Raw genomic sequence first — 16,871 nt, forward strand, 5'->3', positions numbered from 1 at the left:
GATAAGTGAAATAATGCAGCTTCCGAGGTTAGTGTTAGGACTGCAGCCCACAGGATAAAACTCTGGGTCGCAAGGTTTCACAGAAGTCAAGATGTTTTTTAAACAACAGACCAAAAGTATATCATCCCTGTTTGTGAGAGTCCCAGACCAAAAGAGATCAGGTTACATCTGGGAAAGGAATAAGGCAACACTAAGCATGGGTTCACTGCTGTTTTCACATCCTCATTTGAAACACCTTCCTATAAAATGCACATCAACTGTACCCTGGCGATATCCACAGCAGGTGCCAAGTGTGCTGAAATTCTGATCTGGCTGGAGAGGTTTCCACCCATCATACCTTGGAGCAAGGGGCTTCTTTCCCTTCTCACTTCTCTCTTTCTATCCTGCCTCAGGTCTAGGGCTGATCTCTTTCAGACATGCATACCCTTAGGAACATGGGCACTAAGCACCTTTCCAGAAAGAACCATGGAGGAGTGGGAGGGGGAAAGATTACTAGGGAAGCAGGAAGGGGCTGGCAGTCATGCTGGGCATGGTTCTAAAGCTCTTCTACCTGAATTTTAAGTTAAAGCCACGGGTGTTGACTTGTGTGCAGTGTGGATGTATCCAGTGTTTTAGGGCAGCAGTACTTCAATAGTGCCTGTTACTAAACGGGGGAAAATGCTCTCATATCAGTTTTTTAAGGGCGGGGTCTATTCTTTAAATTGACACAACAGATCAACAGGAGAAAAAAATCATTTTTAATTAATGTGGCCATGGAAGGGAGTCCTGTAAAACTCCATAAAATCCTCAACCTCCAATGCCCTTCTTGTTGTGTAAACCTTTGATCCCAGCACCTGTGAGAGGCAGAGGTAGGCTAGCCTGGCCTATATAGCAAGTTCCAGGACAGCCAGGGCTAGCTAGCTACACAGTGAGACCTCGTCTCAAAATATAAAAATCAGTATGAGTCTTTTGAGATTGCCCACAGCTTAACCTTATATACTCCACCAAGTGATACAGAAAAATAGAGGTTTGCTTCATGGGTATCGTGGAGGCAAACTCTGAGGGTTTGGTGAAAGCAAATAGGGATGGGTTAGGCGCAGGGGGGGTGGGGGAGCCTGGAGAGAAAGACTGGGTGGATAAAAGTTGCCATAGAACAGCTCTCTTCCTGGTTACAGACACCTTTACAAAGAGGCCATTTTTGTGGTTGTGAACTGCATCCTACAAAAGGCGTAGTTTTTCTGGGCTCCTCCAGTGTCTTCTTCAGTTTCGGCAAAATCACCAGACCGCCAGCCACTCCGCAGGTGTCAGACAGAGAGAGAGAGAGCTGCTTAGAAGACTACTCACCTGAAGTAGTGGATGACTTGGTCTCAGAGACTGCAGAGAGCGCACTCCCCCTCCTCATTTCTGCTCCACCCTCGGTACAAATAACATCCCAGGCCCTCTGGAAGCTTCCCAGGGAACTTTGGGGGCTTCGGACCCAAGGGGTTTTCTTTGGCCGGAAACCCTGGGCACACTAGGGAGGGTCTTCAGCTCGGGAGCTGAAACACCTACACTAAAGAGGTGATGTTGCCAACTGGATCCTGGCACAGAGGCCTCCTTGATGTTCTCACCCTGCTGGGAACTAGCAGCTCCTGGGCTTCCTAGGGACCGGGTTAGCGCTCCCTTAGGTCTTTCCACTGCAGTCCAAAGACAGCGTCGCGCCGGGACCCAAGCGGGCCCTTGGGCCGGGACCTCGAGGGTGCGCTGCTCCGGAGGCCAGTCGCTGCCAGGGAAATGCCTTGGGTCCCTTCAGGTCCCGCCATGTGGGGGAGGAGCGCGCCCTGGGTTTCCCTCGGGGAAACTCCTCCTCCTTTCCCCGGACAGCCGCTCCTGGCCGTCCCCTCCTCCTGGCCGAGGTGACCCGGCACCTGCGTTTAGGGGTGTTACCCTGGCTCCTGGGACGCCACCTCCGGAGATTTAAGCGAGAGCTGGGGGGAGGTCGTGGACTTGGGGCGGAGGAGGAAGCCCAGAGCTTGGGCGCCGGCGGAGAGAGCCGGGGAGCACAGCAGGTGAGCAGCAGGCGGGAGAAGCTCGTGGTCTCCGCACTGGGTCCGGGTCTGGGAGGGGAAATGGGGTGCCATGGGTCCGCCCCGCGGTGCCTGGCCGGGGTGTCTAGTGTACAGTGTGGGTTAGGCGAAGCCAGGACGCTACAGGTGCGACCGTCTGGGGTATTGAGTGTACTAGGTGCGCATTCTGGGGACTGGGAGGGGTGCCTGGTGACCCAGATCCCGTGACTGAGATCCCAGGTGGACTCCAAAGATTGGGGCTTGGTTTATGGTCCTGCCGGCCCCAAGCTAATGGTTTGGAAAAGAGGGTCCCTGGGTGTGGGGTTCTTTGGTGGAGCAGGCTCCTGGCTCGTATCACCTGCCTGTATACAGTCACAGTCCCTTCCTAGTACACAGAGGCAGAGATTCGTCCTCAGTTCTCTTTGTTTCGGGAAAATCTCGGCTGTCCCGCTGGTTACCTGAACTCCTTCCGCTCCTTGGTCCCTACCGAGGTGGAGAGAAACTGGAAACTGGTTGAGATGCCGAGGACCGATATAGGCGCCGCTGTGGGGCCCTGGGGATCTTGTCAAGAAGCGAACAGCCCGTCAACCGGGGGTAGGGAGTGCTCCAGAGGTCCGGTCCGGTGACCCGGGTCGATGGTCCAGCCCAGGCCGCCTTGGCCCTGAGCACTCACTTGAGCGGACCCTGGAGGAGCTGGCACTGGAGAAGACGGCCCGGCTGCCAGGGGCGAACTGACCATTCAGGAGAGCACATGCATCTTGTCGGGTGGGACTGGGGATGGTGGCAGAGTAACAGAACGTGCTAACTAGACAGTGGGCACGGTGCGTGAGGACCCGCGAGCCCAGTGGTAGAAATGAACTGTCCCAGGGCCTGAAAGTTTGTGTGTCCATGCCCAGAGGGTGTGGGTGGCTTGTGCCTGGGCTTTTGCTTGCTGAGAGTCCCAGGCCCTTCCCGATGGCCCTTAATTCAGTTCTGAGCGCCCAGACCGGTGGCAGCTAGTTTGGGGGAGGGGAAAGCAAGCATGGCAGCCCTAGGTGGGTCTGGAAAGCAGGCGACCCATCAAGATTGGGCTTGAAGCTCTTGCACGCAAATACTTAACCTTACTTAGTCCTGGGGTTAAGATAAGCCATCCAGTGCCGGCCTGAAGGAGCCGGGCATTGTGGAAAGTTCCAAAGGGCAGGCTGCTTAACAAGGTGTTCTGAAAATCTAAGTAAGGTGGGGGTTGTTTACCTGGCTTGGGAGGAGGAGAGAGGTTCTTCTGCTGGTGAGGGTAACAACCTCCTGGCAGAAAGTCTGGGGGGGCAGTTTCACCGGGGACACCCGGGCTAAAAGACCCCAGGCCGTTAAGCTGCTGCCAGTGGTGGGTGGTGAAAGACCTCCAGGTAAGCAAGGTGACCTACTCCTTGCCTTTCCTGTGCTTCTACTGGTGAGGTGCTTGGGTGTGTGTGTGGGGGGGGGCTTCTTCCAGGGACCTTCATAGGATGTTGGAATGAACACTGAAAATCCAGGTGTGGTGAGATTCATCTTTAATTCCAGAGCTTAGGAAGTGGAGACAGACACATCTGGCACTCTGTAAATCCAAGGCCATCAAGGGCTACCCAGTGAGACCCTGTCTAAAGAGAGAAGGGGTGAGGGGAGACAGGAACTGGAGTGTTACCAAGGCAGGAGACCAAGTGCAAGAACTGAGGGTCTTCTCAAGAGCTGGGACCTCTTAATGGAAGGCTGGGCCTTGCATTTCACTCTAGTGTTTTTAGGCGTCTCTGGCTTATGTTCTCAGTTCATTGCCAGGTTTGGTCCTAAACGTGCGTGTACGCATGAGCACACACACACACACACACACACACACACACACACACACACACACACACACACACCTTCCAGCACTAAAGTCTTGGAATCAAATACAGAACCCTGAGTTTGCTTGCCAGTGGCACTGTAGTCGTTGGAGGAGGAAGTTTGGCCACACCAGTGCAATAGCTGCACATGATGGTGTGACACTTTATTTCTTCTGGAGGGATGGCATAGTGAGTTTTTTACAGACTGTTTGCCTCACCTCGGCTTCAGGGAGGCTGATGCAAAGGGCTAGGTCGCTTTGTCTGCTGCTCCTATGAGACAAAGAGGGCAGAGTCAAGGCAGACACGGGCTGGTTGCCTCAGTAGGTCAGTGCTGCAAGCATTGGACTCTCAGTCGAAGATGTCTTTGTTGACTTCTGCAAAGAGTTTCAATTCTTTTTTCCTCCCCTTAGTCCTGCAGTCACAGTGTAGCAGCAAGTCACGAAAAGTGGAAATGAAAACTGAGAATGAAGTCTAGGGGATCTGAGTACCTCAGGTGCTTCCTAACCTCATATCCCCAACTCTTTCTGAAGCCCCACAGTGACCAGGGCCTGGGAATTACTTAATGGGCCAGAAGACTGAATCCCTGGATTATAGGGTGGCTGAGTGACAGACACTTGTGCAACTATCCTAAAGGCGATGAAGCCTGGATATATGAAGTATGGCATCCCAGCACCAACTTCTTCATTGTCTGAGTGGACTGCTCCCAACAATGAGCCCAGCCTGGGGCCAGGAGCTACCATGAAATAGAAATCAAGAATCTAGTTGACTCCATCACTCTTTGCATTTAAGTATTGAGAAAGCTTAGGAGGGTGAGGGGGTGTTCCTTATTGAGGTCATTGCCCTGCTTCTGAGTGCTAGTGCTCATCAGCCCTGAAAGCGGAAACCAGGTTTTGTAGGCTCTGTTGAAAATTTCGTGCCTGGGAACTCCTGGTCAGCCCAAGCACTGGGCATTAAGGAAGAAAGGAAAGGTGACTGACTAGTCAGTCAGATGGCTGTTCAGTTTGGGTTCCTGAAAGACTGGAAACTGTCCTTGCTGGTGGGGAGGGCAAAGGAATCATCTGGGGGTGGGCAGGAGAGCCCCCAGGGAGCCACACAGCTTGTGGCTTTCCATCCATTGCTTTCACCCAATTGTTCCCTCAGCTGTCCTTAAGACTAAAGTTGCTAAGTCTTGCTTGCTCAGGTTCCTCCCCACTTTCTAGAATACTCCCTAGGGGCCCTTCCAAGCTGTCCTCTGGACAAGCTCAGGGACCTTTGAGGGTCAGAGTTCAGGAACATCATGATCCTAAGAGCTGAGACCTGCAAAGACTGGCTTGGGGAATCTTTATGTGCAGCTCCAGGTGTGGCGGACCTGGTCATGAAGGAAGTTGGTTCATGTGCACCCCATGCCAGGAGCAGATATGGCCTAAGCTTGCCTGTGGGTTCTTGGGGAGGAACATGGTCATTAGAATCTCATCTGATCACAGTGGCCACCCTAAAGGATGACCCCTGGTGTAGACCTGGGATTCTGAAAGGAAGTAGACATGGACCCGGGGCTTGCTTCTCTCAGCAGGTGATCAGCAGGAGAAAGAAACAGGAATGCATAGGGGTATCTTGGGCAATGGTGGCTCTTGGGAGGAGAATACATGTGGGACACTGGAGGGCATGTATATTGTCAGTGACCTACACTGTGCACAGGGTGGACTTTACAGAGGTCAGGTGGCCAAGACAGTCTTCTGTTCTCGGTGTAGGCAGTGGGGGAGGGGAGGAAGTCTGTATGCCTTGCTTGTGTACACAGGTGAGCCATCAGACATGGGGGCTTGGGCTCAAGGAGCAGGGTGTGATGACAAAGAATCTAGTGTGTGAAGTCCAGCAAAGGGCTGTGGACGTGGAAATTCACGCAAAGCCTGTGGGTAGGCAGAAGCTTCCACACTGACTGAGGAGTGACAATTCAATATTTTCACTTGAAGTGAATTGGTAGATGAAACAAATCTGGCTTTGTTATTGCTTGTTTGCCTAAGGTCCTTAAATTTATGGCCCTTGCTTTTCCAACGGGTATCCAGGCAGGTGACTCTGAGCTCTTATCTGAGCTCATATTGGGCCTGAATGATCTGACCTCCAGGACACAGGAGGTGATTTCTATGGACCACAAATTTGCAGGTCCTACTAGACAGAACTCTGAAAAGTGTTCACGTTGACTGTCAACAATATATTATAATGAGTCGGTAATGACTTTAAAGGTCACCATGTCTGTCCTTTCCCCTAATGGCTAGTCATGTCTGTTCTAGACTGGAAGGTAGGGTCTCCAGTCTTGGGTCTTGTGCTTTGAGGACTGTGCACTTTCCTAGCGGTTCCCATAATCAGCTGAACTTTTGTGGGAAACTTTGTTTCCCTGGGCTCAGTCAAAGCCTGTCTTCTGGCTGGTCCTTAATCCTGAATAGCCTCTGGGGTTCCATGGCTTGAGTCAGGTCTCTTTCTCCATACAGTGATAACATGAATACTGGAAGACAAATTCCTGTGATATTGAGTTCAGAGCTGGAGAACATACAGTTTTACTCAGTCTTTATATCATTCCATTTATTACTCGATATCCTCATCAAACTGAGGTTCCCTCTTCCCAGATGACCCTACCTTGTGTCAAGTTGACAAAAAATTAAGCAGTACAAGCACACACAGACACACATAAACACATCATACACACACACACACACACACACACACACACACACACACGGATACAAAGATAGATTGGAATAATAATAATAAAAACTGACTTAATTCCCACCCAGAAAGTTTGTAATCTCCTTGGGACAAGGAGGCATTCATAGAAAAAGAAACTCAGATGATGTGGGCCTGCCTCTTCTGAGGTGTTTTGTTTTTCTTTCTTTCTTTCCCTCTGGTTACCAGAGTTGGCATTCTCAATAAGCCTGACCCAGCCACCCATCTCTAATACACCAGTTAAAGAGACAAGTCATAATGACCATCAGAGAAAGGAGAGTGATCCAGTGTGGCCACATTGGGAAGAGGAACAAATAAAGGGGTCCAGTGACCCCCCCAGTACAGTTTTGGAGGTCCTTACATGAGATCTATGCTTAAATAGAGGGCAAGAAGTGTGCATATTGAAGCAGTCCTGCTCAAGGTATGGTCCCACAGGATCTGATCCATCTTTGGATCAGCTCCAGTCTGTCTTGCAAGGTGACTGTATAAGTTGTCAGAAGTGTGTGAAATCTCACTGTGGGAAGCAGATTTCTCTGGTTGGCACCAGGCAGGCTTCAGCTTTCTTCCTTCTTTACTGTGGAATTCCTGAGGAAGTCTTAATTCTTCCAGGTCCACTTTTTCGGTGGTCTGAAAGAACAAGTGTCTCTCTTTAAGTACCTTCTCCCTTGCTAGGGCAGAATCCCCATGGCCAGTGCTTACTTGCACTGAATGTTTCAAACCTCCACTGAATACTATTGACTAGCTTTCTCCTAACAGCGCACTGTGTCCGTAAGAAGACAGAGTGTCTTACAATATGATTTGAGCCATAGTTTTCTTCTGTGTGTTTATTGTCTGCACAATGTCTGTGATGATGGAAGGTGGGACAAAGGCACAGATTCTGGGGATCCCCTCCCACCTCTAGCAGCTTGAACAGTACCTTACACTCAGGGAGGCTCATGAAAGAAGCAGCATGAGGTGGTGTGTGATGACATCAGTGGACTTCAGTCATTTGGGCTGAATGTAAGTTAATACCAACAAGTCTGCCCTCGTATGTAGAGGAAAAGGCTACAGGGCAGCTCTTGCTTGAGAAAGAGTTTTGTTCTTTTATGTTGTGTTATGGGATGAGATTGGACTCCACAACATTGTCCCATTGTGTGACAGCTGGGCAGGTGATTAATGGGCTCATATGAGACAGCATCATGAGTACATGAGGCTGCCATCCTGGGATCCTTAGGAACCTCCTCTCATTTCCTTTTCTGCCCCTTAAAGGACAGTTTTCCAATGGGCTTCCTTATGACTGGCTCTCCAGGGTCAAAGCCAAGCATCGGGGTTCTTTAAATGACAGGGCAAATCTCTTGTCTGGTTGTATCTTTCTACTTTCAGAAGTCAGTGCGTAGGCATGATAGCCCCATGGATCTGTGGAGATCCCTGTTTAGAAGATGACCAGGATTGAACGTGATTCTCTGGCTCTTTTTGACACACCTTTGTGGAATTGACTTATTGTGGGCATGGCTCCTTTCATTGTTTATTACAAAGTTCAGGCTACCCTCTCCTTCTCTTCCAAAGTCCATGGGTCGTTGAGCTGGATCTTCTTCACATTTCTGGCTTCCGTGTTTTGTGGGTCATGGGCTTTCTGGACAGATTAGGAGTCTCTGCTGGCTTCTACCTCTGATGGCTTCCTCTTGACAATTCACGACTGGGCTCCCGGCTTCCTCCTTGCATGAATTTCAAGCACCAAGTCATTGCTCCTTTCAAAGGGCTCCGAAGCTGGGAAAGCTGCCAGTGGATCAGATTTTCATTTCCTGAAACTTCAACCAAACCCATAATAGGTGTAACAGATCATCAAGCTAGCAGGAACTCAGAAAAGTGAGAGCCAGTACAGGTGGGCTCTTGGTCTGGCTAGCCATGCTTATGGGAGGAAATCAGGATGTACCAGGTAGACATCCAACCTTAGAGTCTGTTATTTACAAAGTGGTCATAGAAAAGGCATGCTAGTGGGTGACGGTTGCACCATTTTAACAGGTTTAGGTGTTTCCCACACATTTTCATGGTGGCTCTTCTCACCCGTATGTTCCCCCACTTTCCTTCCTCATACCCGGAAAGCTGTTTGACTTTAATCTTAGAAAAACTAGAATCTCTCAACATGACCTGGTTCTCCTATTTGTGTGATCAACAAGTGAAGAAAAAAATGACTTGGTGCTTATTTACCATGATCTATTCAATGTTCAAGGCCATTATCATCTTTCATTGCAGGTTGTTGGTTTGGGGGGGGGCTTCTTTTGTTTAGTGATCCAGGTACTGTAACTTTGCTTAGGAGATGAACAGGTGGCCTCTGATGCTCCATTCAGAGACACTGAATTTTGAGAGCAGGTGAACTTATCACTAGAATGCCAGTACCAATTTGCAAGTGTTGAAGGGGGAAGCTATGAAGGAGAGGCTACCCAATACTCCCCACGAGTAGCCTTTAGAATCTTCTTTGGTGGTGTTTGGATCAAATCCAAAGTCCCCTGAGTGATTGGCAAGCATTCTACCGCCATGCTACGTCCTCAGGTAAAATTACTTTTTATTTAACTAAGACTAAGGTAACACTGTGTACCAACACCAATCATGTTATTGCTAATTTACTCAAGCTCCTGAGATTAGTATACTCTCTTATGTATCTTGAAAAAGAATTGAGGTATAGGACCTTCCTAGGTCACAGTTATCTGGTGGATAGGTAAAAACCCCTCCTCCCCCAAGATGGTTTCTTAAATAGTCTTGGATCATTTCAAGTCCAGCTGGGAGGACTGAAGCACAGCAAAAAAAAAAAAAAAAAGAGGATATCAATGAAAAAAAATGCAACAACTCCCATTGAGGCAAAGTGAGGATCAATGGATTCAGGAGCATCTCAGCAGGTGGAGGGACCAGGCAGGGGGCTTTGTGGTGGGGAAGAGACTGTGGTTGTTCTCAGTGCAGCAAGAGAGAATGGGAGCGAACCTACAGCTGTGAAGCAGAGTGTCTGTGGATGGGAAATCCATAAGAGACAAGGTGGGTAAGAGGGATCTGGCTAGCCTGACTTGACAGTAGGATTCCTGCTGAAGGGAGGTCAGGCTCACCAGGTATCCTTCTGAGGATGAGAGAGGACCAGGAAACTATTGAAAATGGGGATCCTCAGTAACCTGGTTTATCAAGGTTTCATTAAACTAGATTTCCATGAGGGAGTGCAGCAAGGCTCCGAATCTCGATGAAAGTCTGTCATTGGAGGAAGACGATGGGAAAGATGACTTGCTTAAGTACGGGACTTGATGCTAATGGCATCTCTGCCTGTTATTCACTTTTCACACATTGTGAGATATGAATGACCCAGGGACTCTTCATAACCACACATCATCGAGGCGGTCAAAGTAGTTAGGTCGGTTTTGTTTTCTGGTAGGGATAGTATGGTTCTGTATATCATGCAACATTTCTCCCTTGTGATGGGTAACTGACAAAACAACTTACAGGAAAAGGCCTCATTATGAATCACTGTTCAGGAAATACATCCATCATGACTGGGACGATGTGACCCAGGACCACCTCTTGTCTGCATCAGTGGGAGCATGAAGCTGCTTGCTGTCATCCTGGTAGATCAGGAAGCAGAGCCTCCATGTCTTTGCCTTGCAGGCCTATAATTGATCTGTATGGGGTGGGATGGGATTTTGGCGTTTCTGTTTGGTAGTTCTTGTGTTTTTTCTCCTGTGAGTCTCCGTTTTGGGGAATGTAACTTGCAGGAGCCATTATGTTCCCCGGCTGAGAACCATATAAGTGTGGAAAGGCTTGGAATCCCAGGCTCCACCTTGGGTACTCCCCTATAGGCAGGGCCCTCTGCCTGTCCCCACTTCTTAAAGGCCAGGCTCTCCTGGTCACAGTAGTTCAGATTGTATCCCAGTCCAAGGCTATGGGCAGAACTGCAATGTGACTTTCACCTGGAGTCTTCCAAAACTCAACTGTATTGAAATATTACCGTGTGTGCTTCTTTCCTTTAGGGCACCTGGGAGAAGCTAGATACTCATCTCCTCATGCTGTTGACACAGCCAGGATGGCTTTGAACTCAGTAAGTGGTTAATTGTTAAATCTCTGTCCTTTTTCTTCATCCTTCTGTTATCTTCCACAAGTGTCCATCAGTAATTCTAAGAGCCACATGTAGGAGCAGGTGGCCCTTTGGTCATTGTTAAAAGTGTTTGAATTAGTCACTGTTCTATTGCTGTGAAGAGGCACCACAACTAAGGCAACTCTTACAGGACAAAACACTTAATTGGGACCTACTTACATGTTTGGAGGTTTAGCCCACTATCATCTTGATAGGGAGTATGGTGACATGTAGGTATTTTCTGAAGTGGTATCTGAAAGTTCTATATCCTGATCTACAGCCAGCATGGGCATTTGAAACCAAAGCCACACTTCTTAATTCTAATCATTTCAAAGAGTTCCACTCCCTAGTGACTAAGCATTCAAATATATAAGCCTATGGGGCATTCTTACCCAAACCACTACTGGGCAGAGACTGGGATTGATACACTGTGTGTGTTCCCTTCCTCCTTCAAGGGCAGTAGGTTCGCATACAGGAGAGACAGGATGGGGCAGAGAGTATCAGTTTAGGGAAGAGAGTCTGTGATCAGATGCTGTCAGTGTCTGCTGGTCAGTAGCTGGGGAACAGCCACACCTGGATGAGGCATTGGATAGTCCGTTCCTGCTGGGAGCCCACTCCTTAGAGTAATAAAAGCAGTTGTTTGTCATCCTTCAGCCTGAGTAGTTCACCTTACATCTTCCACATTTATAAATACTTACTGACTAAAAAGAACATTTTTCTAGGTTCTGCAGGAAAACATGCCAGCGTTCCCTTTTATGAGCCTCTGGTACTTTTTTTGTTTGTTTTTGTTTCTTTTTTTTTCTGGGTCTCTTTATACTTTTAAGAGCTCCACCAGGACAAAGTGCTTGGTGTGTCTTGTCCTTTCCTTCTGGGAGGAGAGCACACTCTTAGGCAGTTTGGATCTGGGCCAGACACTCACCTGATGTTCGAATCTGGCCCATTCAGATGAGGGATGGCTTTCACAGTCCTGCCACTCTGGCTTCGGGTCATAATCTTTGGGCTTCTGAGGGACAGTGCTGAGCTATTAAGCTTGTTAACCTTGGAGTACTCTTGTTGACGTGCTTAAAATTCTCAACCTTTAGGGCAGCAAGACAGCTCTATAAGGTAAGAGAGGACCTGCATTCCATCTCTGGGGCCCACAGGGCGGAAGGAGACAACTGGCTCTCACAAGTTTCCCCTGGTCCCTGTTTACACACATGTGCCGCACACACACAATGCATGAGTCAGCTTTAGAAATCTGAACATTTAGTGGCGCCTACTGAAGGTATCTGCTTCCAGAGGGTGATGCCTTGTTATTTCCTGAGGCCCCTGAGGGAGTCTGAGCAGAAAGGGAGCTGGAGAGGTTTGGGGTGAGAACCATTAGACATGGATTAGGGCAACTGGGACCTCCGGGAGGGGTCCAGCCACTGAGAGAATGAGGGGAGGGGAAACAAGAATGTCAAGCTATGAAGTCCTGAGGGACTGTTCGGGGTGTGACTCGGGAGTGCAGCCCTGGGAAGGTCGTGTGAAAGGATTGACACCCCAACAGAGGACCCCATCTTTGCTTTGACCCCCCCAAGTCCCCCTGAAAGGGCACCTGAGCCCTCTGCACCAAGATGCACACACTATACAGGGTTGCTTACTCTGTGCTGACAACCCCCTGGTGAGAGCAGGTGGGTAACTGGCAGCCAACTGCAGCTGCATGAGAGAAGGGGCCCTGGGAGAGAATGGCCAGAGGAAGGAACCTGCATCTTGGGTTCCTTCCAGCGGATTCTCAGCACAGCTGGAAAGGATGCATTTAGCAGGAGATGAATGCAGTCTCTTCAGCAGGTGAGTTCTCAGATACGCGCTGTTCTGAGTCAGCCTGGCTCATAATTTCACATCTCAGCGCATCTGCAGGAGGAACCAGATCAATGGGATTGTAACTCAATGACCTTTACCCCAAACTTGTATACATTTTTTTCTTTTCCTCTTTTTTTCCCTATGGAATCTCAATTACCAGTCATCTTTTTTCTTTATTTCAGAGAACAAATAATGGAAACAAGTGAACCGGGACACCAAAGCCAATGAAACGCACATTGTTGGGCATTCTAGTTGATTCAGACACAGAGTCTAGTCCTTCTTAGGGAGTTGTTGTAATGCCATAGCGTGCGACGAATATGCTGGCTCCCTCCCTGTCTTATGGGAACATAATGTGATGCTAACTTTCCAAGCTTTTAGGATGAATGGAGCTGTGACTGATTTCTCCCTTTTCCCATCATTCAGGGGTCACCTCCAGGAATCGGGCCTTACTATGAGAACCATGGGTTTCAGTCTGAGCACATCTATCCCCCAAGGCCACCTGTGGCTCCTGATGTCTACAACCCGTATCCACCGCAGAACTACCCACCTCCAGTGCCTCAGTATTTCCCGAGGGTTACAACGCAGGCCTCCACAACTGTCACCCACACACAGCCCCATTCCTCAGGAAAACTGTGCACCTCAACCTCAAGTAAGACTCTTTATTTAGCATTGTACCATGAGGGACTGCGGTTTCTGGGTGGGTCTGCCTTCTCTTGGGGGGTCTCTTATTCCCCCTGTATTGTCACTGACTGTGCACTGGCAGTGGAACCAGTCTTTTCTGTCCTCTCTGTGGCTGGTCAAAGCCGTGGTACAAGCCTCACCTCTCTTTGGCAGGGAGAGACCTTCCTCTCCTCTTGGCTTTTGGTGCAACACCACTGTGTGCTTGCCCAGCTCAGCTGGTCTTTTCAGACACAGTTTCTCATTCTTGCCTCTTGGCTTAATGGGTGTGTTGTCTTGAATCAATAGTGAGCACTCAGGTTAGGAGTCTCACATGTTATTGGTGTGCCCAGAACACAGAGGATTCAAGTTTAGGATACCTCCTGTGACTAACCAGAGAACTCTTACCACTCTCTCACCTATGCCAGTGCGTGCCCCCAGCAAAATGGTCTCCCCCCACGAGGGGTTTGTCTCCTATATCCTTCCTAGGGGAGACAGGCTGCCTCTCCTATGTCACGACTACTCTCCCTGTCACCTCTCTATCTTCAGCAGATACTCAGGGAGCTAGTCCCTTAGCTCCCCCGCCCCCCCCACGCAGCCCCAGAACAGTGCTGGAAATTGAGTGCAGAAGCTGAATGTCTTTACCTTATCCTTTGGCCCCTTCATTCAATGATTCCTTACCCCTAGGTCCCACCACCTTTTTGTTCAGGCAGATTTAATCAGTGTTGTCCGTCTAGCGCAAAGACAGCAGTGGCTCTACTGATAAGTTTTTAGGTTCATTTTTTTTTACTTATGTGTGTGAGAGCATGTGTATGTCACGTGTGTTCAGGTGCCTATGGAGGCCAGAAGAAGGTGTTGGGTCATCTGGAACTGGAGTCACAAGTGTTGTGGGTGGCTGTTAGCCACTCAACGTTGAGTGCTGGGAACTTAACTCGGGTCCCCCAGAAGAGCGGTAGATGCTCCTAGCGGATAGAGATCTCTCCAGCGCCGTACACTTTTTTAATGGATAGGTTCAGTTTTGTGAAATGAGCACCCGTCTGTGTGTGTCATGTACAGTTCTAGATTGGTAAGGAAGTGAATTCCTTGGACTACCTGTGACTTCATCAGCAATCAGGTGATAGGCCTTAGGCCTCGGGAATCTTTCTGTCCTACTTAGACCTTTCTGGCTCTCCTGCTGTCCCTCTCCTACTGCTGTCCCACTGCGTGATCTCTGTGTGACTCTTCCGTCCTTTGCTCCCCTTCCCTATCCTCAGAAACCCCCTTTTGTCTTAGCCCAGCCAGCGTCAGCTGGACTGAGGTCTTTACTCACCATGGTGGCTGGAAGAAAGCCAGGGTGAGGAACCTGCTAGTTGTTAGAAGCCAATGGGCCAAGGAAGGTTGCACTTCCAAAAAGACTGCCCTGCTGTTAGCAGTCAACCCAGAAGGCAGAAGGGCCCAAGTGCACCATACTGAATACTTCCACATTCCAAGAGAGTAATCAGGAAGTGACAGACAGGGGAAAGGAACATGTTCATTTTCTGTCAATTGCCTATCGGGGAAGGATACACCCTAGGTTGTAATTTTCCACTATAAACCTGCATTGTAAAACCTCTGATTGTGCTTTGATGAAATCGCTATATCATGACAAGGCTTTCCCACCATTAGCCTGTCAGACTGATGACCATGTCCCATGAACTGGAAAGTAGTTTAGTAATTTTATTTTATTATTATTTTTTTGCACTCACCTTCTTGACATGGTTTTTAAAATTATGTTACTGGGTCTGGAGTAATGATTCAGGAGTCAAGAGTACTAACTCTTCTCACAGAGTACCTAAGTTCTTCTACAACTCCAGCAGGAGGGGAAACCAATGCCATCTTCTGGCCTCTGAGAGCATGTGTGTGAGCACACTCACGCTCACACGTGCGCGCACACACACACACTCATACATATACCCTAAAGAAAAATGTAAAAGAAATAACATGTTGGTATGTAAGACATCAGAAAGTCTACATTTTTTTTTGCCAGAATGGTTTTGAGCTCTGAAGCGGTGTCCTCCGTTATGTTGGCAGCACTGATTCAGAAGTGAGGAGTGTAAGGACATTCTACTTTGGGTTTATCTGTTTGCTCTAGCAACTGTCATGGAACGTTCCCATTTGAGTGGCAGTGCATGCACCTGCAAGAGCCTTTGAAGAATTCAAAGTCAACAGTCCTGTGTAGCCGAGATACCACAGGGCTGAGCCAACAGGCTGTGTTGGTAAGGATGGATGTAAATGAACAGTGGCCCAAGACTGAACCCTGAAAATCTATGCTGTGCTGACTGTAGCTGGTGACACATGCCTATCCAGAGGTGAAATGGGGACTTGCTGTAGCAGACATGGTCCTGAGCAAACTAGCCAAGCCCCAACCAGAACTGAAGGACACCTGATTAAATCTCCCTTACTCAGGAGCCAAGTTACTGATTTAGTGTTTGTTTTTGTTTTTTTTTTTCTGCTGAGCTAGGTTCCTGGACATGCCAGGCAAGTGCTTACCTCTGAGCCACATGGCCAGCTTTAAGCAAGTTATTTTATCTCAGATACAATGGCATGCAGATAAGTTGCCCAAAAAGGAAAATGTGCTTGGTTATTTATCAAGTGAGCCATCGAGACTTTCTCCTGCGGGTTTCTTGGTGGCTCCAGCCTGGCGCCTGAAGGCACAGTCACCCCTCACTGCGTTTTGATAAAATTGCTGCCTGGTGAAGTTTTTAGACCTAGGGCTCCACTGTGAGGCTACTGGGAGTACAGGTTGCCCATTTTACCATAGGAGCACAATCCCTATTGATAGGAATGAGGACCAGTCCCCAGGAACTCTTTGAAAGCCTTTATACCACCAGCAGGATGCAGTAACCAGATGAAAGCAAGCCTTCCAGTCCTAAGCAGATCAGTTTGGGTCTTTTGGCTCCAGAACCTGACCTGACCCTGCCCTGCTGACTTCTGGAAGCATAAGTGCACGTAGCAAGGATCCACAGATTTGAAGGCTCTCCCTAGCCCGGGAGTGTCTGTTGCAGTGATATTTCCCTGTCCTGTTTATCTACCTTGCTTCCAAGAAAAGCTCCAGGGACCCCTGAGACTGACTGGCTCCTCACTGTCAGAGACTGGGTGTCAGATACTCCAGGGTCCCTTTCCCGACATGTGGCTCTCTCTTCTGAATCTTGATGCTACTTTTGACTCAAACCTCTACTCAGTAGTGCTATCCCTGTTTGCTATGGCTGGAGAAGTCAGTGAAATATTAGAAAGTTCTTAGCTGAATTTGTATTCTTATTTTACGAGTGCCTGCATATACATATGTCCACCATGTGTATGTAGGGCCTGCAGAGGCCAGAAGACAGCACTGGATCCCTTGGAGCTGGAGCTAAGGACAGTTGTGAGTCACCAAGTGTGACCTGGGAACTGATCCCAGGTCTTCTGCAAGAGCAACCAGTGCTCTTAGCTACTAAGCTATCTCTCCAGTTCCTTGCTTTGCTGTTGTTTGCTTGTTTTTAACATTTATTTGTGTGTGTATGAGTGTGTAAGGGTTCAGAGTAGTCTGTTGGATTCAGCCCTCTCTGTCTACTGTGTCGGTTCCAAGAACAAAAGTTAGGCCATCAGATTTGGCAGCAAGCTCCTTTACCTGTCAAGCCGTCTTGCCTTCCCACTTGTGGCAACTGAGTACTCCAATTTATACACTTTAGTTTAATCCCTCTTAACTGTAATTTCTGAGAGTAGCAGTAAGTGACTAGGGGCTGTCAAATACCACTG

At 48.7% G+C, this 16,871-nt stretch overlaps 1 protein-coding gene and 1 long non-coding RNA gene across 5 annotated transcripts in view; one reads left to right on the forward strand and one right to left on the reverse strand.

Annotated features, from left to right (window-relative positions):
• Nucleotides 1-716: 716 nt before the first annotated feature.
• Nucleotides 717-1,738, reverse strand: LOC121141739. The gene is made up of 2 exons (XR_005878678.1): nucleotides 1,590-1,738; nucleotides 717-1,323 (listed from the first exon to the last, which is right to left on the reverse strand). It is a non-coding gene; the product is annotated as an uncharacterized LOC121141739 (long non-coding RNA).
• A 148-nt stretch (nucleotides 1,739-1,886) lies between these two features.
• The window catches only part of Tmprss2 (transmembrane serine protease 2), a 37,259-nt gene continuing 22,274 nt past the window's right edge, over nucleotides 1,887-16,871 (forward strand). For 2 of the 4 annotated variants that reach the window (XM_013116228.3, XM_013116229.3), the window contains exons 1-3: nucleotides 1,888-2,027; nucleotides 10,537-10,604; nucleotides 12,885-13,110. In XM_013116228.3, coding sequence (XP_012971682.1) covers nucleotides 10,590-10,604; nucleotides 12,885-13,110 — 241 coding nt within the window. In that variant the 5' untranslated portion in view covers nucleotides 1,888-2,027; nucleotides 10,537-10,589. Of the gene's footprint in view, nucleotides 2,028-10,536; nucleotides 10,605-12,884; nucleotides 13,111-16,871 lie in introns of all 4 variants that reach the window. The other 2 variants (XM_013116227.3, XM_013116230.3) reach the window with 2 other exon arrangements.

The sequence above is a fragment of the Mesocricetus auratus genome, unplaced genomic scaffold, assembly GCF_017639785.1.
Source record: "Mesocricetus auratus isolate SY011 unplaced genomic scaffold, BCM_Maur_2.0 Super-Scaffold_100008, whole genome shotgun sequence".
Classification (NCBI taxonomy): domain Eukaryota; kingdom Metazoa; phylum Chordata; class Mammalia; order Rodentia; family Cricetidae; genus Mesocricetus; species Mesocricetus auratus.